The 24549-nt window shown below is 31.9% G+C and overlaps 2 protein-coding genes across 3 annotated transcripts in view; one reads left to right on the top strand and one right to left on the bottom strand.

Moving 5' to 3' along the window:
• LOC108729025 (atrial natriuretic peptide receptor 1) overlaps positions 1–18047 on the bottom strand; it is a 99656-nt gene extending 81609 nt beyond the window's left edge. For both annotated transcript variants that reach the window (XM_018457928.1, XM_018457929.1), the window contains exons 1-4: positions 17655–18047; positions 16469–16639; positions 15848–16022; positions 15432–15640 (exon numbers count right to left, since the gene is read on the bottom strand). In XM_018457928.1, the coding sequence (XP_018313430.1) occupies positions 15432–15640; positions 15848–16022; positions 16469–16639; positions 17655–17892 (793 nt within the window). In that variant the 5' untranslated portion in view covers positions 17893–18047. The remainder of the gene's footprint in view (positions 1–15431; positions 15641–15847; positions 16023–16468; positions 16640–17654) is intronic.
• Positions 18048–22153: 4106 nt separating this feature from the next.
• On the top strand, positions 22154–24487 carry LOC108729027 (nucleolar protein 16). Its single transcript, XM_018457933.1, has 3 exons — positions 22154–22525; positions 23893–24217; positions 24285–24487. The coding sequence occupies exons 1-3, from the start codon at positions 22419–22421 to the stop codon at positions 24405–24407; spliced, it is 555 nt and encodes a 184-aa protein (XP_018313435.1). The 5' UTR covers positions 22154–22418; the 3' UTR covers positions 24408–24487.
• Positions 24488–24549: the final 62 nt, after the last annotated feature.

Genomic DNA, 24549 nt, shown 5'->3' with positions numbered 1-24549 from the left:
GTACTCTCTAAAAATAAATCAGTGACTTCAGTGTTACACTTATAATTGATGTAATCATCAATAAATGATTACTGTTTTTTTACTAATAATACACTAATTCTTTCACTTTTAAAAAGTAAAACGTAGATTATATTGCTAATAGAAACGAAATGCTCACGAAGTTTCTGATACAGTCGATGATATGGTTTTATTACAAGGTCGCGCGAAAATGAAAATTGATCACAGCAGACAAAAACTCGGATTCGACCCGGATTCTCGAAATTGAAACGGGTAACCTGACTATTCGAATTTAATTGTAAGGGTAGTGTCCGCCCACGAAGGTAGTGTCAAAGCCTAAATTGAGTAACTTTGCAGTGATATAAAGAGAGATTTTAAAATGATATGCAAAACATCGCTGTTTGCATATTTCACAGAGAAAATATCCTTGAAAAAAACGCAAGAGAGATACAAGATCTGTTTTTGAAAAAATATATATTTATTTCATTATATATATATAATTTTATTTAATCTATCTCTATATGCATATACTGATTGTGAGACTTCTTTATTGAAAACTAATTTGATTAATAGACAATTAAATAGGAAATATACAGAAGGTAAATGAAACTGATGGATTTAGGACTCTAACGGAAATTAAATAAACTCGTTGGAACTTGAAACAAACCCTTTATTTCGTATTCGTGCCTTATTGAAAAATAGCCAAAGAGAGCGTGTATCTCAATTCGTAATAGTTAACTGAATATTTATAAACTTGCAAAAGGATGATGTTGCAACAAGTGGTACTCGCAATGAGTTCTATTAATCCTGTTCTTTGAGGTTTCATCGATTTATAAAATATTACCGTTCCAACGAAGAACTTCCACACTCAAAAAGACTTATAATTAACCGTCGAAATATCTTTCACTGCAAAGCAGTTTTAAAGAAAAAAAATAGAAACGTCCCTAGGCAGGAAATATAAGTAACGACAAGAGAAATAAGCGAGTTTGAATCCGTGAAGCAGGAGAGAGAAGCTTCTTTAGAAGCGAGAAAATACTGCAGCCGATAGGGATAGAATATTCCAAAAGAACACCTTATTATCCGGCAAAGAACAAAAGTTTCAAACTAATAATAAATGCCACGGAGTTTTTGTGGTAAGAAGGAAGTGCAATTTGTATTTTGATGCAATTATTATCCTCCGATTTGATAAAATTTCAGTTATCGGAATTTGAAACTCATTACCAGAATAAATCGTTTCAATATATAAACAATATATATATATACATATATATACATATATGTACTCGTATATATATATATATGTAAATCGCGTTTTTGATACGCGTAAATACGCGAATGCATATACATTAATTAAAATAGATATTATTATAAATATACTGGTCTACTTTATCAATAATTCTCTTACGCATTTATCAGATAATTAATGTGCAACGAACGAGCAATGTATAATTAATATAAACAATTTTATATAATTTACAAGCAATTCGAATTGAAAATCGTTCAATTTACAAGATATCATCGTAATATAAATATAATAATTACGTTACACACACACACACACACACACACACAACACACATAGCATACTAACACGAAAAGGATCTGTAATATGATAATATGGTATCACAAATGTAATTATCCCCGTTATTACAACATTACATTATACCGTTAATAGATCTGATTTTGTGTTTGAAATCATTTGCAGCTTTTCAGGTTATGAATTTACACGTGAATAAACCTAGTTTTCAAATGACATCACTTGCGACTTTTGTGGAGCACTATTCCGAGACGCAAACTGCCGGAGCTGGCTTTGTCGAAGTTCAAGCGGAAACGGTAGATTAACGTTCATCGGAAATTCGCATACGGACGAGTTAATTAGCAGTCGCCGAGCAATGCGTCGTTTAATTAAATCACGGTTGATAGAACTTATTAAAGACCGTCGTTAGAATCATCGATGTTCTTCCCCACGATTGGACGTGACGTTCGAATAAATATTACAATCATCGAGAAATCGTAATGACGATCGCGCCGGTGAAAACGCCTACCGTTATTTACCATTGATGAATTTAATCAAACTGCCGTCACATCATCTGCAAAAGAACACGTTCTGTCAAATGCGCTTAAATGAAATGCAATTGAGACATATCACGTCGATGTGAAATTAATTACAAATCGTATAACGAAATGCGAGCGACAATGCTGTGCGAAGACTGCTTCATGTTTGACGTTACCTTGCTTTATACATTAGCTCGCGTGAACTTTATATCCGTGCTGTGTGAATATCAAATGTGCAAATCGTCAAAAGCTTTGTATGTTCCCTGAATAACGTGCTCTACACGTTTGGCATTCACTAGGAATGTGCATCAACAAAAAGAGCGATGTAATACATACGACATGCATGCAGCTTTTCAGGAGTTTATTACTCTCGATTTAATTTTATAATGCCTTCCTTCATCGATAATTGCTCATCAATATTTATAAGCACAAGTTTGATAAGAAATTCATTCAGAAATTTTTTAATCGATTCAATTATTTCTATTTGAGAAATTCATTACATCTTAACATTCTTGAGATCTTTATATCTCAATTTATTAACTTTATTTTTTATTATAAGATGCACAAGTTTTTAATTAATTAATATGAGTACACCATAAGTACACCAACAAAAATTAAAAATGAGTCAACCATAAACAAGAAGAAAAATTTCATTCACTCGTGTGTGAGTGATGCGATTACTTTTTTTTTAAATACTCGTACAGACACATATCGATATTACTGGTATTATAGTTGATCCCACATCGAGCCATTAACCGTGACGCAATTTAGCGCAACTTAATGCATAGACGAGACGTATAATTGCGAAATATGCTCAAAAGCTACTGGCGGCTTTTAGCGCAGACCACATCGTAAAGCATACTGAAAATTTTCCCGAAAAGTGCTTTGCTCGAATTACAATGTCATAAAAAAATTTCGTGTGCGACGATGACTATCTCATATTCCTCCACTTCCTAGCTCGTCATCTATCACACTTTGGATCTCGGTAAGTCTGATGTCGGTTCATCCCGCGAACGTACTATCATCTTTCACTACGACGTGTTGTTACGCGAGACAGCCATCCAATGTCAAGCAAACTCAAGAAACTCTTGTAAGAGCATGTTCCACCGTTACCTGAAGAGAAAAGTTCGGAGGATATATGCTTCGGAGGATATGAACTCTCCTGCTTTCCTACCGGAAGACGATAGCCAAGTATTTCATCGTATGTAATCGTGTTTCTTACATATTCTCATTTTTCACATACATTTCCTATATTTTACTGTTTGGTTTATATTCTTACATAAAATTCCAAAATTATAAAATCGCTACTATATTTTATTTTATTTGTACTGCTAGCGTACGGCTTTTTCGACATATTCTTGTATATATACATATAATTTTTAGTAAAATTTTTTGGCTAAAATCTGAATATTGTATCTATGCAAATAGAAAAAGGATTGACTGGAACGGAATACTCTTTCTCTCTGAGTATTATACAATCGATATTGTGCTCGATACAATATGGCATATATTCTGCAAAATCGGATTGACTAGAAAATAGTTTTAGAGAAAAGAGAATATGCAAAATGCAAGTTTTAATAGATATATGTAACATAGAATTATCTGATAAACGTCATAATAGGAAAAAATAATATAAAATTAGAATGTATATAACAAAAACAGTACATTTGTGAAATTCATATTCTGCAAAATGTTATGAATATAAAAATAGCGAAGGTAGAGAAAAGAAAAGTATGTAGAAAAATTGAGTTTGGTATAAAACTATAAATAACCGAGAAATAAAAAACGCGTTTTTCAATCTTTATATTCCTTTTATTTAGTTTGTGTTAAAATAAATATTGCAATTGATTTTTCAGATTACAACATTAATATAAAAATTATGATTAACTTTTATTCAAATCAAGAGAGATAAAATGAGAATATCAAAAACCGTTTCTCTCTTTAGCTATTATTTTATTATCTTCATTATCGATAATTCATGAATAAAAAAGTTTTGCATCTGTAAATAAGAGAAATAATTGCTGACATTGTGAACTGCAATAAAAATAGCTCGAATATGGAGAATTTGAAATTAATAGGTTTTATTTTTATCTGCTCAACACATTTTCATTACATAGTTTAAAATACGGAAATGAATATGAATGCTTTGTAACCATAGAAAGCCAAAATACTTTCCCTCTGATATTAAATTCAATGAAACGAGGGTTCCTAAGAAGTATTTGTATACACAAGATTCTTTCGAGATTTTTTTGAAGGATAATCACATATTCTGCAGCTGTAACAATCACGAATAAACCCTATCAAAAGGGAGCTTACAGAAATTGAAATATTATTTTTAGTAAAAATATAAGATATTTTCTATAAACTCTGTTTTTTTCTGAAAATGCAGTCAAACTACAAAAAAGCTAGGTGACTGAATATTTTCTCAATTTTCTCAATTTTCATTCTTTTATTCAGCATGATCACGGTTATTTCACCTATATCCCTCGTTTCCCAAGTTTGTCAAGTACAGAAAATGTATAACAGCCTGTCACCGCGGCCTTTTGTATGTCTCATGTGTGCATGTGTATGTGTGCATTTTCATTACATATACTCCAAAACGAAAAATCGCACCAACGTTTACACGTGTCCACCCTCACTATACGCACGAATGCAGTCCGAGATTTCTTCAATAACTATACACAACTCGGCTGCTCGGAACGAGATGGAATACGTATAATGAGATGGGTGTAACTGTAATTCTGACATTTCGCCATTTTTGTTTTCGCGCAAGGTAGATGCGAAAAACGAAAGACGCGACTGTATCCTGCAATGCAAAAAGTGACACTCTTGATTAAAGAAATGTTTTCCCGTTTCTACTACCAGATACCGTTGACGTCATCCTGGAGATTTCCTGGAGGTTCACATAAACCGGAATTTAATCAGAATATCAAATTATTTACATGAACTTCATGTTATCACGATCAACTTTGTATATACATTTAAGATCTCCTATTTAAGATTCTCATAAACGTGTTTAATAAATTTATTATGTATAATAATATCGACACAAGTGAATCTATTGATTCCACCCATTTCTTCTACCAATGTAAAATTAACTTTAATCTCAATTTAATTTACTGTTTATCTTTTTTTAATTCTAGAGATAATTCTCTAAAATTAAAAAAAGATAAAGAGTAAATTAAACCGATATTAAAGTTTATCTTACATTGTTAGAACCGGGCCTTAGAGTTTTCGGATTAACGCAAGAAAGATCTGATTTGCTTGAAATTTAATGCGGAAGATCAGAAAGTACAGCATATCGCGTAAAATTTAATCGCATTTTCTCGAGGCTGGCAGAGTTGCTAATTTAATTAATTGAATCGTCAACAATCACATTTTGTAAACGTCCGAAAGTGTTTAACGTTTGGCAGGCTGCATATAAAGCGCGGCGTTCACCAAATTACGTAATCGTGCTTAATTTACAAAAAGCATCACTAATCTCTCCGCAAAGTAAAACTAAACTTTACGTTGCATCGTAAAATTATTATACATGAATTCATGTAAGACAACATCCCGGTATCATCCATTTGCGATTCATCTGATTAAAAAAAATATATCTCGCCCGAGATATAAACAGCATGCACACAAATACGCGTGAAAATTGAATTAAAAAATAAAGTAATGTAATTCTTACAATCTGGATTAAATCAGAAAAATTTTAAAACAGATAAATCAGCGAAGATAAATTTTTAATTAATTTAGTTTCTATCATATAAAGTGATGTAATAAGACTAATAAGGTCATATATATATATATATTTCTAATTACTACAATATGTAATTATGTAAATTAAAAATAATTTGCTACTATGTAATTATGAATATAAATTACTATCTAATTGTTATGTAACTGTGTAAATTAAACATAATTTGCTACAATTAGTGTTCATTCATTGTTGATTTTTCTTCAATTTTAATATTCCGTTTTTGTTACTAATTTTAAATAATATAATTTTTAAGTTTAGATTTTCGTTGATTGATGGATAAAAAATTAAATTATTCAATACCTATATATATAACATCTTTTTACACGGATTGCTTTTTACACGCCTTACTCAATGAATCTTGTATCACAGTAGAATTTTCATTATCATGTTCATAAGCATGTAATAATAAAATATTATATAATGTTATTAATAAGATTCTGTCCTCACGGGTAATGTGTTGAATAGTACAGTTTATATTTTACATTATTACATGTACTTATTTATATCGTTCATAATTTTATATTAGATGAAATTTGTCTTTACAATTGTTTCAAAAAATTGTGATGACGTCAGAGACGTCACTGAAAAAGCGCCAATCATGGATAATCAACAGTCAACGTGTTAATTAATTCTCTTTTTCCTTCATATTTGCATTCGCTTTCTTATTTAACATACTGCATGCAGAATTCAGCATCAGTTTTGAATTATGCAATCTCATGTTAGTTATGAAAGTCACGAACTGATCCATCCACAGGGTGAGATCAAACTATCCTAAAGCCTTCTTTGCGATGCAAGGTGAGATCATAGAAAATTCGCATAATGAGTGACCTCGGATCCTCATCGAAGAGATCGTTCATCGCAACGATGAAAAAAAAATGATATTTTGGAGCGAAGTAAAGGCTTCCGGCCGTGTGTACACGAATATATTTGCTTGTGTCACCGATATAAACCGATGTCGAAAAAGCAGAAAGCAAAAGACCCGAGAATTTATTATCATAGCAACTGTTCTCCAGTCAATTCACGTGGAAGGAAAACGTTAGCATGACTTTTCATCTCACACCACGCGCAATCGTTTCGCTCGTTCTCGCGCCGATTGATTGGATGTTCCTGAAAAAAAAGCAGGACGATTTGTACCAAACGTCACGATTTCGTATACTGGATGAATACTGTACGACGGCCAAGGACGATAGCACGTAAAAACAGTCAATGTGTCGATCGAAGTCGAAGTCGCAGACTATTATAACAAATTCTTTTCCTGGACGCGATAAAAGAGCTCGATTGCAATTGAATCACATATATTATATAATGTAACTGTCTTTATTACTGTATTTGTCTCTATCAATGTGCCTTTATATTTAAATAAGCCATAAAGAAAATTAGCACAAATATAAATAAGAAAAGGTATTTTTTTATTAAGTTAAATTATTAATGTATATAATATCGAAGAAAATATTCTATTTTCAAACTATTAAAGTATAGTTAATGTTTTTCGACAGATACATGTCACAATTTATTTATGTGAATCTAGTAATACCGCAAGATTTTAAACCACTGCTCCTACTAAATATATCGTTACTTTTTACTAAAATTTGACACTGTATCGTGTCAATTTAATACTATATAGTGTCAAATTGACACTGCATAGTGTCAAATATAATCATTGTTTTAATATAAAATAACGATATGATTAAGTAGGAGCAGTGATGACTCACATTAAGTTAAATTTGACAATATAGATTTAGCAGTGTGCTGGAGCTAAGAGCATTGTGTTATGAGTGTATATTAAAACTGTAAGTTATAATTAAAATGATGATTTATGTAATATTAACTTAAACAATTAGCTCATATTTATTACCTGTTTCAATAACTATGTTAAAATGAATATGAATAGACACACAAATTGGAAGCATATTAGGGACTAATAACTAAGGACCAAAAGGTTTTCTTTATTTTTATTGAAAACATAAAAACATTCAATAACAAAATAAGGGCAAATGAAAGTATAAATTTCTGCGCGGAAAAAAATTCAATTAGATATATTTCTGCTTACATTAATTGATAAGACGTTTCGAATTGAACTGAAACGTTTGAATGTTCTTACCAATTTAATATAAGCAGAAGTAAATATAATTGAACTTTGACATAAGAATTACTGCACAGAAACTTATACTCTTACTTACTTGCCTTTATTTCGTTAGTGTTTAAAACTCGAGAGTCCGATTAATGTTATTATTTGGATTAATATTATTATTATGAAACATTAACATTTTTTAGATTATAAAAATATTATAAGAAAAAGGAATAATTAAAAAGCTGATATTTCAAGCTAACAAAATTAAAGCTACAATATTTAATAATTAATTTAATAATGAGCAAGTACTTAAAGGCACACTAATAGCAACGGTTATTCTATTATCTAATTTTATTATTTAGCAATTTTTATCTAGAAAATAAAATTAGAATAGAAAATAAATTTAGAATTTTTTACTAAACTTTTTAATTAATATTAAATAAAATTAGTGCCTAATAATATATTGTATGAATATTTACTATTTCCGATTCGTAAAAATTACGCGCTGGTTATTTTGTCGGTCTTGAAACATAATCTTAGGCTGAAACTGGAGAACGTCGCAATTTAATTTGTAATATTATTATACATACTCTAGCCTCAGTCTAAGATTGCGTTTTAAGACAAAGTTCGTTTAAACTAGAAACAGTGAATGTTTACATTATTGCACTAAAACTCGTTTTGACCGAATAAGACCTTGTTCACTCATTTGGGTTTTTAATTAAGTCTGTCAAAATGAATACAAAATAAAACTTTCTAATTTGTTATTTTAATTTCGAGTATAGAAATCGCCATTTATTTAAAACAGATCTTATAAACTGTAGACTTGATTCATTCATTCTAGTGTGTAACGCACTCATTATAATTTAAATTTTTAATTATCGCGCACACAGAAAGAAGGCAAATTCAAATTTATCGTTTTAATTAATGCCAAAAGTATCTTTTCCATGAAATTTAAAATTAAATGGCGCGATGAGGAGTATAGTATTTTATTAAAATTAGTATCAAATTTCTTTCGCATTTTGCAAAGCTCGTCGATTGTAAATGTGAATAGTCCGATCAAATCGTACAAGGATCAGGTTTGAATCCTTTTCTATGTAGTTGGAAAAGGGTGTCTAGAATACTCAGTGGAGTAATGTCACGTGCTTTCCGGTCGAAAAGCCGGCAAAGAGACAGCTATACACACGGACGAACAATTTCTAACTCGAGATATCCGGATGCTCTTTATCGTATTTAGAGGAGAAAACTTTGCACATCTTGCCGATGTTCTTTTTAAGGGTGAAAGACTTGCGCATACTGGATCGTATCGTATACGGTCGTGATATATAGAGAACGCGTATCTGTGTGTGTGCGTGTGTGTGTGCGATAATAGGGAAGCGTGTTCTCCAACCGTTTCTTCACTAACAGATTAATTTCCTCACTGTATCCACCTGTTTTCGCGAGCAAGTTCAATCAGATTCACCAAACCGCAAATTTTTCATTCGAATGCATCATAGAGCACGTGTCGCACGTGTGTGACATTCTTTCAAAGATAACCGATCACGAAGACAAGCCGATTTTTGGTTTTGGATCGAGATTGATCAACGCGCAATCAGACCGATTGTGGTTCTCGATCTCTCGTCACTTATATTTCATTCTCATTAATTGTTCCGCACAAATTACCGCGATTCTAAGTATCGGCTCCCGTTTCTTCGATCGCCGATCTCTCCGGCTCCTCGGCTTGCGCTCTTCCAGAGCAAGCTCGGAACGCGCGATTGAAACTGAGAGCGAACCGAAGGAAAAGCACGGTGCTCTGGATCGCCCACCGAAGTCGACGATCGCTCCTCCTCCTCTCCATTTTCGTCTCCCCTCACTCTCTGCCGCACTCTTTCAGCCACCGGCTTTGTCTCTCTCTCTCTTCCTCCCTTCGATCTCTCCGCCGCCCTCTTATACCTCTTCTCTCCTTATCCATCTCCCAATCTATCTATCAGGCTATCTTCGCCGCCGGTCCTCCCTCTTTATCTCACCCCCACATCGCACAGCCAGCTCGCTCTAGACGAGCACGAGTACACCACTCCGATCGTGTAGGTGGACATTGCTGTGCGCCTCCACGAAGGAAGTAGAACGCATGCGTCGATCCTTTCATATATCCTCCGTATACACCACACCTTTCATTCTGCATTCAATCGCCATGGGTCACGAATGGAGTGTTTAAAAAGCCTACTTAAATTACAAGTGATATCCGAAACTTTGGTTTACTTTCATCTTTTAAAAAAGCGCCATATGACGCTTATGATGGTTATGTGAAGCATCTTGTAAAGAAATCCGCGAAAAGTTATCTCGGGGAAAGGTATTCCTTTTTGAATATAGTGCTACCTTTCTTAACACAAGTCTTATAAACATTATGCAAAATTTGCAGAAAGTAATATCGGAGACACACGCATTTCGCGACATGCTTTGCACCGTAAATAAAAGGATTTGTGCGCGGCGAGTTGAGTTCCGGGAGTGTAAATAGATCCAAATGCAACTTTATTGGTTGGCTCATTTCTGCTCAATTTTAAGTTTAATGAAAATAATATTTTGAAACCCACTCAGAAATTTAAAGTTAGAAATAGAAAAATTATACAATGAATAAATATCATATCTGGCTTAACATTTTTGTTAAAGAAAGAAGAGGAAAGTCAAGTCCAATTTTTTGTGACGCAATTCAAACCATAAAATATTTTTAATCGACCTGAAAAAGTAACTAACGATATTTTATAAAATTTTGCTATAAACTTTTTTTTTCAAATTTTTTTATATCTCTCTGTTATAAAGTTAGCACAGAAGTGTCTCGCTAAAAATGTAGCCTTGTATCAAGAATGTCATGGTCACTAAAAGCATGCAAATTTTATCTTGTAAATATAAATCTAGTAATTTAAGAAATGACGGACAAATTTATTAAGTGTAAATACTTCAACAAAAATATAATAGGACATCGCTTTTATCGATAACACATTATTCTACTCGCATGCCTATAAATATTGGCGAAGAAATAAATTTCACAGTATCTAAGTCACACATACGTAACATTACTAAATAGGAATTACTGATAAATCGGAGATTGCAATTATCAACTATATGTCCCTCTTCTCTGAATATACATTTATTCTCAATTATTTGTTAATTTCCGAACATATGTATATGTAACATTATTAGAAAATCAAGACATAAGAAATATACAGAAAGAGAGAGAGAGAGAGAGAGAGAGAGAGAGAGAGAGAGAGAGAGTGAGTAAGAGAGAGAATTATTATATTTTTAATGTTAATTAAAAGCTATTAAATAAAAAAACTTTTCTGATAGTAATAATCATGCCCACTTTTGAACTTTTTTAAAATAACCGATATGTTTGTACCATTCCAAATATATATATGTTTATTAAGTTCAAAATTTAAATAAAACAAAAAATATTTTTAAATCTATTTTGGGCTCTTTCGTAATCGTTGTTTCGAGCGCGTGTTCTTGTCATGTATCATAAGTCAAGGTCAGGTTTTTCTGATCTTTGAAGTGAAAGAATTGTCGATCGTGTCATTTACGCAAGAATTGCCTACGTAGTCCTTTTATCGTTTAAAAATAGATTTCTAACTGAGATAGAGAGAAAAAGAGTCTGTCATACAATTTTAAGGCCTACATTTGGCAAATCAATACAGCAGTCGCAAAAAATATGTCCTACGCAACCGTTAAGAATGTGATACAGATTTTAAAAATATATTTTTAAGCAAGAGAATCTTTGTTAAATATTAAAATTTAATTATAGCTCGCATTATTTAGCTTATAGTTAAGACTTATCATGTTTTTATTTGAATATTTATATACGTTTTTCTTTAACGCTTTAACTTGAAATTAGAGTACGAAAACATTTAAACAAACGTACGCCGAATATTTTTCGGAGTTGAAAAAACTTAAACGCATTCGCTAATGTCTTTATTATGAGAGACGTCGCTTCTGACAATGGTTGCTTCCGAGCTTAATACTCTAATATCGTTCAACCTTATTACATGTTCCATAAAAAATATAAAAGATGTTCAAATTTTCGTTAAGAAAAAGTGATCTCCACATCGATTGAGAAAATCGTAAATAAAAACGTAGGAGACTCAAAGTAATATGTACTCCAAATCCAAATAAAAAATGAAGATATATGTAGATATGTCACATTCGATAGTTGTTAAAGATTTTTCTTAAAATTCCATTTTTGTCGAATTTTTTTCGGAGTTGAAAAAACTTAAACGCATTCGCTAATGTCTTTATTATGAGAGACGTCGCTTCTGACAATGGTTGCTTCCGAGCTTAATACTCTAATATCGTTCAACCTTATTACATGTTCCATAAAAAATGCAATATTTATGTAGCGCAGAAAAGTGTCATACGCATATTCTCTCAATGCATATGTGTCACGACACGCGCATTAACACAACATACGCAAATGGGCATTATATTCAATGCATTTTATGCATAATGTATCGACGACACAAATTTCCCTCTGCTCTGCGTTCTGAGAATGACATGCAAGTGACATGTCCGTAAAGTTCTTCAATTTTCAAGCGTCTATACTGTTGTCTCTTGCACAACTTTTCTCGTGATTCAATATAACGTAAAATGATGGATTACAAAATTACGTTGATTTGCTCAACTACGCTTTTCGTGTAATAGTAACAGAGAGAATAAAAATTATTTTCTTTTGTAAAAAGATTGCAAAAATGTTGTACTATAACTTTAGATTTAAAAGATATAAATATACATCGCGTGATTGCATGTGACATGCACTAGTATTTCATGATTACATATTTAATACACAGATTCAGAAAGTTTTACATTTTGTATCTTGCAAAATCACATAGAGTTATTGCCAACAATTTTTACCGACATAAGACCGTTCTCATGAATCGAATGCTGTGCGGTAAAACGACACTTTCCACAGTTGATAAAATGCTTTGATACTCGAAATAGTTCGATTAATATTCATCAATTCGCTGCTATATAACTTTATCCTTTTTTTCCGACATTCTATAAAATATATCTTAATAAAATATATTTTATCCATTATCCAAGCAACCTGTATGAAATACTATTCATTGCCAGCTATTTTTCATATTATTTTTTATTAATTTATTTTTACGTTATTTATTTTATTATGTGATGTTACGTATATGCACATATTAAACGCACGATAGATATTTATCTTTGAATTGGCTATATAAAAAGGTAATCCCGAAAGAAAATCCTTGTAATACTTTAAACAGATATAACGATAATTTTATAAGTTCATTAAGGAAATGTTTAAATATAGACGTAGTGACGTGTAAAGCCGTGTGAAAAGATATCAATAATAGAAATGTCCGAGCACGCGATAAGTGCGATAACGTGTAAAATGAGATATGATAAGGCATGATAGATTCGCTTAATGATTAAAAAGAGTTAAAGAAAAAATTACGCAAATAACTTTCTTATCCGTTGAAGATATTACAAAGGAGCAAGATTTTAACTAAAGCCCCCACTTATTAATAGATTACATTTTCCGCATTTGATAATTGGATCTTCTACCAGCCTTCATATTGAATTTTTAGCATCGATAAAATCTTTGTAACATGATAACGTTGTTCAAGCAATATAATTTATAAAAAACAATTTTATTTATTATATATACTATAATATATATAGCATTATTATATATAGCATATGTGTATAGTTATTACGTATTTTAACAATAATAAGTGGTAGTTACTTTATAAATAAAATTAATTATTTTTTTATTCTTTAAGTTTCTTGGAGTGAAATCTCACTTCAAAAGAGTTAAAATACTGTCAATGAAAAAGAGTGAAAAATTGGCACTCTTGAATAAGCAGATTTTTACTCTTTTAGGGGGGGTAAGATTTCACAGTTTTAGAATAAGATTCGCTTCAAAAAAGGCGTGAGATTTCTTTTCTTTGGAATAAATCTTAATCCAAAAGAACGAAAATTTACCGCTCTTATTCAAGAGTACAAATTTTTCACTCTTTTTCAGTATTTTTTCAATAGCAGTATTTTAACTCTTTTGGAGTGAGATTTCACTCTAAGACATTTAAGAAGTAATTATATATATTTTTATTTTTTAATATACATACATAATTAAAATTAATAAATTATATATATTTATACTGTATATAAGCACTTTCTTCTTCTCACACAAAATTTTTTTATATCATAATATTTATATTTTATATAAACTTATAATATATATTTTTTTATCATGACATTTAGCATTAAGAGAAAAAACGTCCTCAAAACGAGAAATTTATAACTGTGACAAAACCTCTTGAAATGATTAATGTGCGGGAAGTATCATGTTTCTCTCATGTCATTTGAAATATATTGATTATTGTCATAGCAAACGCTTAAAACAATACCTCATTTTAATACAGAACAATTCGAGAATACACGAAGGCAATACATTTTTATCAAATTACTTAATTGCTATATTTCTGAATATACGTTTTTATATTTTATGTTATATTATAACATAAAAAATACAGTAAAAGTTTTTTATATAATATAGTATACGTATATTCAGAAAGTCTCGGTTGAAAGCAATTTCTTTCTATTACCAATATAAAATTCCGATAAGATTCACATATATCTATTAATTTCAGATATGTCTGATCAAAGTACGCTTGCAGTAAATTGATTATTGAATTATAATTGTATAGTTATTAATTTTTTACTTATTAAGTGATATTTGTATATTAAAACTTATACGATTGCAACTATGCTTTTTTGGAAAGAACCAAATATTCTTATCACAAATTTGTCATTTCAAGACGATGATTATATTTAAATACTTGTTTACAGCACTGGAGTTGTCTACATATTTATCACTTAAAACAAAGGTATGTGATAAATATGGATAATCAATTCAGATTTAAAAAAAATTAATCATCGAAACGATGATTGACATCTGAATGGGATAGTATGATATTTATATGAAGAAAAATAATGATGGAAAAACATATAATTATATCGTTGAATGAATACATATATATATATGTATTATATATATAGATCGAGAAATAATTAACCTTTTCAAATTTTATATATACATCAATATAATTAACCTTTAATATCTTAACAAAGTTATTTTTCGAAAAGTCTTATGCTTTTTTATAATCATTTTTTTCGTAAATGCTAATAATAATAAAGCCATCCATTTGTGTTTATTAACGTATAACGTCAAGTTTTGTAGAAGTAGCAAACAATTTTTCCATTTTTTATTCTATATATATATGATCAGTGAAAATATTCTCACATTTCTCATAAAATTTATTTTAACTTTTTGTTTGCGACTATTTTATATGCTTTCTTTACTTACTGTATTAGATGGGATTTTATGTGGAATTTATTTTTCATATGCATCTTAAAATATTTGTGAACGCAGATGTATAACTTAATTGAATAAATCTGAAATTTATTTTGAATTTAATTCTACGTCTTAACATAAATCATCTTTTTACTTTAAAGGCCATAAGACTTTTCACTTAAATGTCGTAATAAATAATTTTAAAGGTTACTCACCGCCGTACGAATGGCCAACGTGATCTTTCAAAGCCTCTGGATAATCACTAGGGGTCGTAGCTTCGACGTCAAAAGTGCCGTAAGTAATATTATGCTCTTTTTTGATGAATTGAACCATTGACTTCATCATAAGCTGACACGTATGTCTACCAGCAACTTGATTTTGTCCATTCGTTGCATAAATAAGATGTACTTTACGCCACTTGTAACTAATTCATAGAAAGGAAAGATAAAAGAAAATTTCGTTACACTTTACTTCATCGTATTCTTTAGTTTCTTATCCACGTTTCATCAAATATTCATATTTTTCATATTAATTGTCAACGATCTCTCATGAAGAAACACGCAAAGATTAAACTTTTATATTATATCACTTTAATCAATAAATCGTTATATAAATTTTGAGCCATACGTACTGTTCCATTATGGCCACAAAAAATTTGGCGATATCCCTGAAAGCCAAATTTCCGATTCTCGTGGTCATAAAGTATTCGTCTTTACAGTCGACTTTTTTTTCCGTGAAGTCGAAAGTAAAGCCTCCTGTGGTAATTAACGGTGCACCAAGAAATTTCACCACTCTACCGACGACCGCTGAAAGAAAACTCTTAACTTCAATGTCACATAGAAACAGCATAAAATATAGAAGACTAACTTGGAGGAAATATGCCTATATATATTTATATTTTAAGGATAAAAAAAATAGGAAAGAGAGAATACATAACATAAAACATAAAAATGATAATTTGTTTCAATTTTTCTAAATTTTTCTTTTCGCTCTTGTAATGCAAGCGATTGCAATTATAAATCGTTTTGAAATATGCATCTTTATGCGAAAGATTATGGAAATTTTAATATAACATATTAGAATAAATCTTATATAATGGAACAGTTTTCTCAGTTTAACGGATGTAATTTATATGTAGATTAAAACATGAGCAACATCAAGATGGGTTATAGAATCATTTTCAAGCTGTAGCAATTATTATTTTAAAGCAGCTTCAGTAAAATTCAAAATAAAAGGATTTAAGATGACGTACCGACGCAGTAATCGCATGCTGGCCCGAGAAACAAGTGCACACAATGCGAGTAGCTGTCGATCGCGCCGATTTGCGCGTACATTGCGTCGCAATGATCGTCTTGTGGCAAGAATTTCATGTCAAGCCAATGTGGTAACAGATTTCGCGATCTCGCTTCGTATACCGCTAAATCTGTAAAAGAAAAAGACAATATGCTCTCAATGTTCAGGTTTTATACACAAACTGAACTTGCGGGGGTGCGCGTATGAAACTTGATTTCATTCAGCTTTACATTTGCTGATCCGAGCTTATCCGAAATGCCAAGGATGTCGACTGTATATCTTGAAATGAAGTCAAAATTACAAAAGTGAAAAAATTCATTATAATATTTATAATTTTATTGATCAACCTACTCAAGTAGCAAGGTGACTTCAAATGACGTCTTAATAAAGTCTCAATGACGTTTTTAACATCAATAAGACGTTATTAAAAAATAAACCTTGCTACTTGAGTAGCGAATTTGTTCACTTTTTCAAGACACATTGAAAAAAATGTACTAAAATTTGTAACGTCAATAAAGTGGACTGCACCCTTAATATATTTTTTAAGTGTACACAATTGATTTCCAGAACACTCTAAATTTTTGGGAGTAAAATTTCACTCTCGAAGAGTAATAGTTGTGCCAGTCCGGCAGGAGTGAAATTTTCACTCTAAGGCTAAGTTTCACAATTCATGATTAACTCTTAACCAAGGTTTAACTTATTCTTCATCTTTTTCTAATGCTAGAATTGGAAAGAGATGAGAAATAAGTTGAACCTCGGTTAAGCATTAACCGTGAGTTGTAAAACTGGACCTTAGAGAGTGAAGAATCACTCTTCGAGAGTGAAAAATCACTCCAAGCGAGAGTCAATTTTTAATCTCTGCGAAGAGTGAATAATTTCACTCTCCGAAAGAAGAGACTGAAGATAAATGTGAAGTTTAGCCCCCCTACATCCAATCTTGACGTAATTAAGCTTATTTAACGTGTTTGTTTGCACAAAACGAACAAATATGATAAAGGAAAGCGTCGCTCTGCTTCGCGAAGCGATATATTAATCATTAAAGTTAACCTTTTAGGAAATACATTCATTCTTGCCGGACTGGCGCAGCTATCACTTTTCTTGGAGTGAAATTTCACTCCCAAAAATTTAGAGTGAGTAGCTCTTACCAAGGACAGGGAGAACTTTAGGCAGAGAAATATCATATCTCAGATCCTTCGGCAAAAGAACAGCGACCCTCAGTTCGCAAGAAACAGCACCTTCGCGATTCTTGCTGCACAGCGCGTCGCATTCTGCACAATGCTCGCAATCGCGACGCAATTGTACCTCGCCGCGGCACGTAACTTTGCCTTCTGCCCGATATATTAGCCATAAAATCATTAGCATAATGATCCTGCGGGAAGCCATATGTACGGATCAGAAGACGATCTCAGATCGAATCCTTCGTCACGCTGAATAGAAAGTCACGAAACATCGTCGTCCTGACATCATCGACAATCACAATCACCCGATAAATATCTTTATCATCTCGAGAAACTGGACTCTTCACCATGTACCAAATTTCGATTCATAAGATCACTATTTCGTCTTAGAATCGCGCTGCGATCTTTGCAATTCATTCAAGCGCGATACGTTTACGTTGTACTCTCAAGTTTCTACCGATTTGTCTGACCGTATCGACAGTTGTTTCACTTGCCGCTTCCTTCGCGATTCAACAGAGACTATTGACTCATCAAGTGAATTATTCTCTAATGAATTAGCGTGAATGCATCATCCCGTTGTATTGTCATCCCGTTACGATATCTCATACGATCGGCTTTATTACAATAAAACTATGAATAATATTGAGTGGAACTTTAATGAGATTAGTGAGAATCTCTAATTTGTAAAATGATCACTTTTCTGGTCTTTGAAATCAGGATAAACTTTGGAATAAAAATAAAGACTTTAGATTGAGTTGAAATAAAATAAAATAAAAAAAGAAACCTCACGAATTTTTAACTTCAAAAATTAAACTTCATCGGATGAACATCTATTAACTGCTTCTGGTTTGCTTACTTTTCGCGGATTTTATAAACAGCGTATTTATGTAATGTCAACTGTAATTTATCAATTATTACCAATCAATATTGCGTTATCTGTTATTTTGAGAAACGCAGATCATTGAAGATTACAGTAATTATAATCGAGTCGTAGTGCTTATCGGAAACGCGTAACGTATTAGTTTAAAAACTATTTAGATTTCATATCGCGGATATTTTTAAAGCGGATATCGTACGCGACTGCCAAGCACTACTTCAGGAATTCTATTAACGAAATTATGTGCAATTCGCAATCGCTCAGGAAAATATTTATGTGCGAGCTTGCATGGAACACTAAGTACCTAAGTCGAATCTACTAGATCTGACGAAAATCCTTAGCGTATTCGCGCATCATTCCTATATTTCTTTGTCTTTCCTCGAGCTCCGTCAAGCACAAATCGAACGCGAATATTCGATCAATGTCGAGAGAACACAATCAAAAGTATTGGCCGAGTGACTATAAATAAAAAAGAAAAGCATCACGTAAAAGAGCAGCCGATTAAGATTTCGGAGGTATCCGAACACGCGAGAAAAAGAAAACAGCAGGAGAGAGAGACAGACATCACGATTCACATCAGGATCACCGGAAATACACTGACACCTCACGATCACGCGACCGCCTTGTCCCAGTGACAAACGAGCACTTACATACACACGCGTCTTTATCACGGATATCTCGCGTCGATTGATAATAGTTATCGAAAACTCCGATATGCACACTCACGTGGCTGTCCCCTCTCGAGTCCTTCAGAGGATTGTCGCTCAATTTCATCTCGAGGGATCGAGTTTCTGCTAGGGTTCCTTCTCTCGACTGCGTCAAGTGCGGCCTCGTTTGGAGGATTATCTTCGGTAGTTAGTTTCTGCATTGTTCTCTGCCATTTTTCTATTTGACGCTTCTTCCTCGGACACTTATGCGTTTTTTCATTTGGCTGTCCAGATTCAATTATTGTTATTAAGTTTATAGCTGTTTTCCGTCTGTATTAAGTTTGAAATTCATGAAAACGATTAGTGAAATTATGTAGACTCTAAAGAAATGAATCAAAATTAATAAAAAGAGCCGGCGCAAGATATTGTTGCGAATTATAATTTATTTTATATAATATTACATATGTTCCGATCCATAGATAGGGTCCTCTTTAGTATTTTAAATTAAAACCATAAAGTGAACTTTGAAATTCGTGATTACGGATGGATATTTAAAATTTTTAAATGTTTGTGTATATTTTGGTTGCTTGGTATTTTACGTAAAAGACGTTTTTTTAAACATATACAGTAAAATATCCTTTCGCTGTATCTCTTTACAGTTGTAAAGTAATTATTATGCTATAATTATATTATACTGTAAAATAAAAATAACTAATTTCTTTCTCTCTCTTTACAATTATTAATATAAAGAGAGAGAGAAAGAAATTAATTTATAGTCATTTTTAGCATAAATAAAATGCGCTCATTATACAAAGGAGATGAAATAAAAAACATTTATTCACCTTTGAAGTTTACGCAATTTTTATTATATTTTTTTCTAGTATTTTAATATTTTGTATGTAATACACTTAGAGTTATCAATTTATTTTTATTGTTTAATTTATATTACTGCTTTTATATATATTATATATAGGGTGTTCCACGATAAATCTTTCGCACAGGAGTAGAATGGACTAAACTGAGAAGAAAAGTCCTTTACCATTTTACAATTTTCGTAATAGTAAACAAGATATTAATTACTAAAAATTGTCAAAAAATGGTCTTCAATAATTTTTTACTCAAATACTAACTTTACAGAAAAACTACAAAAGACAAAAATTGTTTAGTTTCTTCTCATAGAGCTCTAAGAATTTTTTTAGAACTTTTTAACAACTTTTTAATACTGCATTTTCTTATTTTTATCAACATAAGAAAATACAGTATTAAAAAATTCTGAAAAAATTTTTTTAAAATTCTTAGAGTTCTATGAGAAGAAAATTAACAATTTTTGTCTCTTGCAGTTTGTCTATGAAGTTAATAATATTTGATTAACAAATTATTGAAGACCAATTTTTAGCAATTAATATCTTGTTAACTATTGCGAAAATTGCAAAATGGTAGAGGACTTATTTCTTCTCAGTTTAGTCCATTCTGTCCCTGTGCGAAAGATTTATCGTTACTTTTTTTTGGAACACTCTGTATATATATATATATATATGAATTTATTTTATATCTAATTCTTCATATGTATGAACGCCAAAGTGTTAGATGCAGATTTGAATTCCTACGCTATTGTCTATGGCAATTACGCATTAAGCGGGGAGCACAGACTCTTGCATAATACATAATAAGGTATGCCGCAGCACAGACTCTTGCATAACGCATAATGCATAGTGCATAAGGGAATCGACCAATCGAAATTCTTCTTTTCCATGGAATGGAAGAAAAGGAAAGAGTCTGATTAGTTGATTCGCTTATGCACTATGCGTTATGCGTTATGCAAGAGTCTGTGCTACGGCCTTTAGAGTGCGTATAAAGAGAGTGAAGCCAATCCTGGTTCTCCTTCCTGATTGGTTCCGCCATTTTACGATTAACTGTTAGTTAGAGGAAGATGACGTTAGAAAAAGAAAAGGTTAGGATGAGGAATTACGTCATAAATATTTGTTGTAAAATGACGACTTCCGGTTAATTGGCTTCATTCTCTTTATACCCACTCTATTGCGCATTCGATTACAGCACTCTTTGCAGTGGAGTATCGTTTTCTGGAACTAACTGAACTATATTATATATTCGACTTCTCCATCTCAGTATAAACAAGCACAGTTTGTAGATGACCAACATAGACCCGTGCCACGCCGCCGCCGCCGATAAATTATTATTCGCCAATTCCGCCGCCGCCGATTTTGAAATTGTCGCTGAACGCCGCCGCCGCCGTCATTGAAAATTAATACGGCGTGCCGAAAGAAAGCGAAATGCTATATATGTTCTATAAATGTTTTATATACATTGATTGGAATATCTTATATTGCGTCATCTGTAATTTATTGAAAAATACTTAAGGCCATCACACGTACAAAAATTTTAGTCGGAATCGTAAGGTCGCAAACAAATCGACCAATCACAATCAAAATTAAGATCTCGCGCTTTTAAACGCTCGACTGTGATTGGCCGATTTGCCTACGGCCTTACAATTACGACTAAAATTTTTGTACGTGTGATGGCTTTTATGCAGGGTCTACAATAGAAGTCGTAGCGGTCGTAGGGTCTTAAGTAGAAAATTGACCAATCACAGTTGATTATTCTTCTCATATTCGACTATGATTGGTCAATTTTCTACGACTTAAGACCCTACGACTGCTACGACTTCTATTGTAGACCCCGCATTAGGCTGCAGTTTACTTAAAGCTCAAAAGCTTCGAAGCATTTTATTGACCAATCACAGTCGATTAATCTTCTCACTTTCGAGTGATTGGACAATTTCTTACGAGTTACGACTCCTATTGCAGATGTCGCATAAATCTCGCAAGTCTGTGGATCCTGTCGATCTATTATATACATACTATGCCTACTAAATTTGTTTATTGAATAATTTAGAGTTTAATTCTTTTATTTGAAATATATAGATATATACGACGCCGCTATTCGCCGCCGCTGCCGATAATTATCATCCGCCGATTACCGCCGCCGTCGAAAGAGAAAATTTTCGGCGAATTCGCCGCCGCCATTCTGTTTTTGCTCTAACGCCGTCGCCGGTATAAACTAAAACGGCGCACGAGTCGAGACCAACACCGATGCTTTTAGGTACGTGTGTTAAGTTTGTCAATGGTGTAAATTCGTGTAAATAATTGGTGGAATACGCACGTGTATTGAAAAAATATCTCGAATAAAATGAAAATTAAAAGAATCAAAAAGCTAAAACGCAAGAAGAAGTACAATCAGAACGTCAATCGAAAGAGGCTGCGAAATAAATTACGGAAACTGCCGATTATTCCATGGTAAATTTTCTAACCTAACTCGCGTGCATTTATTACATCGTAAAAGTAGAGATGTGCCGTATATTTCAAGATTACGTTTACATAGAATATTTATGTATTGTTTACTTACGTTAAATTTTGAATCTTTAATAAATATGCAGTATAACACGCCTCCGATTTTTTATAAATTTATATTTCCACGCCTAGAATATATTCTGAGAAAGAAAATCGGCGCTTTAAAAAGTCCATTTTTTTTGTAAATTAACTTTTGAAGTTTTTTAATGATGGTAATTAGGAAGATGATAGATAATTTATAGCATATATTTTTAAAAAATATTAGATTTAAACTTTACAGTCCACATAAAAAGAATTAAAAGAGTAAATTTTTAATCACAAACTATTCTCTGCTATACTTCAAATTATATAAAAAAAACTAATTTTTGTGTTTAATTGATTAAAGTAAAGAATCTTTGTTTTATTTTTAGGAATTTATTGATTTTGAAGAATATAATTTACTAATTATCTTGAAAAATTTTTTAATTTGCTCTTTAAAATTAAACTTTCTTTTAAAAATAAATTCTGGCAAATAACCAATTAATCGTAAGTGTGCTTTTCTTATGCCATGTAATGGTAACTGTACAGTATAAAACAAAAAACGGGACTTGAGCGATGATTTTCCTTCTCAGAATATACTCTACGCATGAAAACACAAATTTACAAAATTATAGGAAAGTGGGGGAGCTACACTACATATTTACTGAATCTTTCATGTAAACAATATAAATAAAATGTATAAATTATATAAATTATTATAAACTAGATAATAATACAATTCAGAAAGAAGTAATTAAGTTTTATAATGATTAATCTGATTTTGATACTGATAAATAAAAATATATAAGCGAGATATAAGTTTTAATACTTTTAATTCACTCTCTCTGTTGCAACAACAAAGAACATAAGGCCTGTTCTTTTTAGTTCTTTTGCACCAGTTTATCTTTCTTCCTTTTCTCTTCAGGAGGAAAGAAGAAGAAGAAAGATGAACTAGTGCAAAAGTTCAGCCAAAAAGAACAGGCCTATAGACTTCAATGATTCATACATTGTTTACATAAAGCCTGTTCTTTTTTGTTGAATTGTGCACCAGTTCATCTTTCTTTCTCTTTTTTCTTCCTGGAGAGAAAAGGAAGAAAGATGAACTGGTGCAAAAGTTTAGCCAAAAAGAACAGGCCTATAGTTTACATTGTATATAGATGATATATATAGTAAATTATTATATTTTATATGTAAACAAACAACCTGCTGCTGGTAAAAGTTTACTACATACTTTTACATTTAGCATACTGTAAATATTTTATTATTTATTGGTTCTATTATACTTTAACTTTTAGCGAACAAATAAAAAAAGAATGGAAGAACGAGAGTTCCACTCGTGCCAATTTGAAAGAAATGGGTTTGGCATATGATGCAAACGAAGCGGTGCAAATTCCTAATGTAAAACACGAGATGTTGGAGGATGCCAAGAGAAAAGTTACAGGAAACGAGGATTTGTCGGATCATGAGAACGAAGAAATAAATGTGACCGCAGCAAAAAGTTACGTGATGGAGAAGTTGGAATCTGAGGCAAAAGCTCCTAGAGAACGACTTCTTAAATTACCAAAAGGACAAGCACAATTTCTCACTTATTTAATAAAGAAATATGGTGAAGATTATAAGGTGAGATTTTTTGCAAATAAAATTAATGTTATCCTCAAACGTAACTAATTATATATTTTCTATGCAGACGATGTCGAAAGATAAGAAGAACCATTACCAATTAACTTGGAAGCAAATACGAGCCAAGATAAAAGTATTTAAGGGAATTCCAGAACAGTATAACAAATTTGTTGAAAATAGCAATACGTAGTTGGAATCCTGACATGTATAAATGTACATTAGGGCGCGTTCAGAACGCGCTTTTGTCGATAAAAGCGCGCTTTTATCTCTGAAATTCTATAATATGCATGACGTAAAGTATAGTATGTTAGCGCGCTAACATCGTTGTATGA

The sequence above is a fragment of the Mycetomoellerius zeteki genome, unplaced genomic scaffold (genome assembly GCF_001594055.1).
Source record: "Mycetomoellerius zeteki isolate Tzet28-1 unplaced genomic scaffold, Tzet1.0 scaffold690, whole genome shotgun sequence".
Taxonomy (NCBI): Eukaryota; Metazoa; Arthropoda; class Insecta; order Hymenoptera; family Formicidae; genus Mycetomoellerius; species Mycetomoellerius zeteki.
The sequence above is the reverse complement of the archived record's forward strand: the minus strand, read 5'-3'. Positions and strand labels throughout refer to the sequence as shown.

Excerpts from the sequence above, each read along its gene's own strand:
- LOC108729027 (XM_018457933.1), top strand. The coding sequence starts at position 22,419 with ATGAAAATTAAAAGAATCAAAAAGCTAAAACGCAAGAAGAAGTACAAT. Across the intron at positions 22,526-23,892 it reads AAACTGCCGATTATTCCATG|CGAACAAATAAAAAAAGAAT; the intron begins GTAAATTTTCTA and ends TTTAACTTTTAG. Across the intron at positions 24,218-24,284 it reads AATATGGTGAAGATTATAAG|ACGATGTCGAAAGATAAGAA; the intron begins GTGAGATTTTTT and ends TTTTCTATGCAG.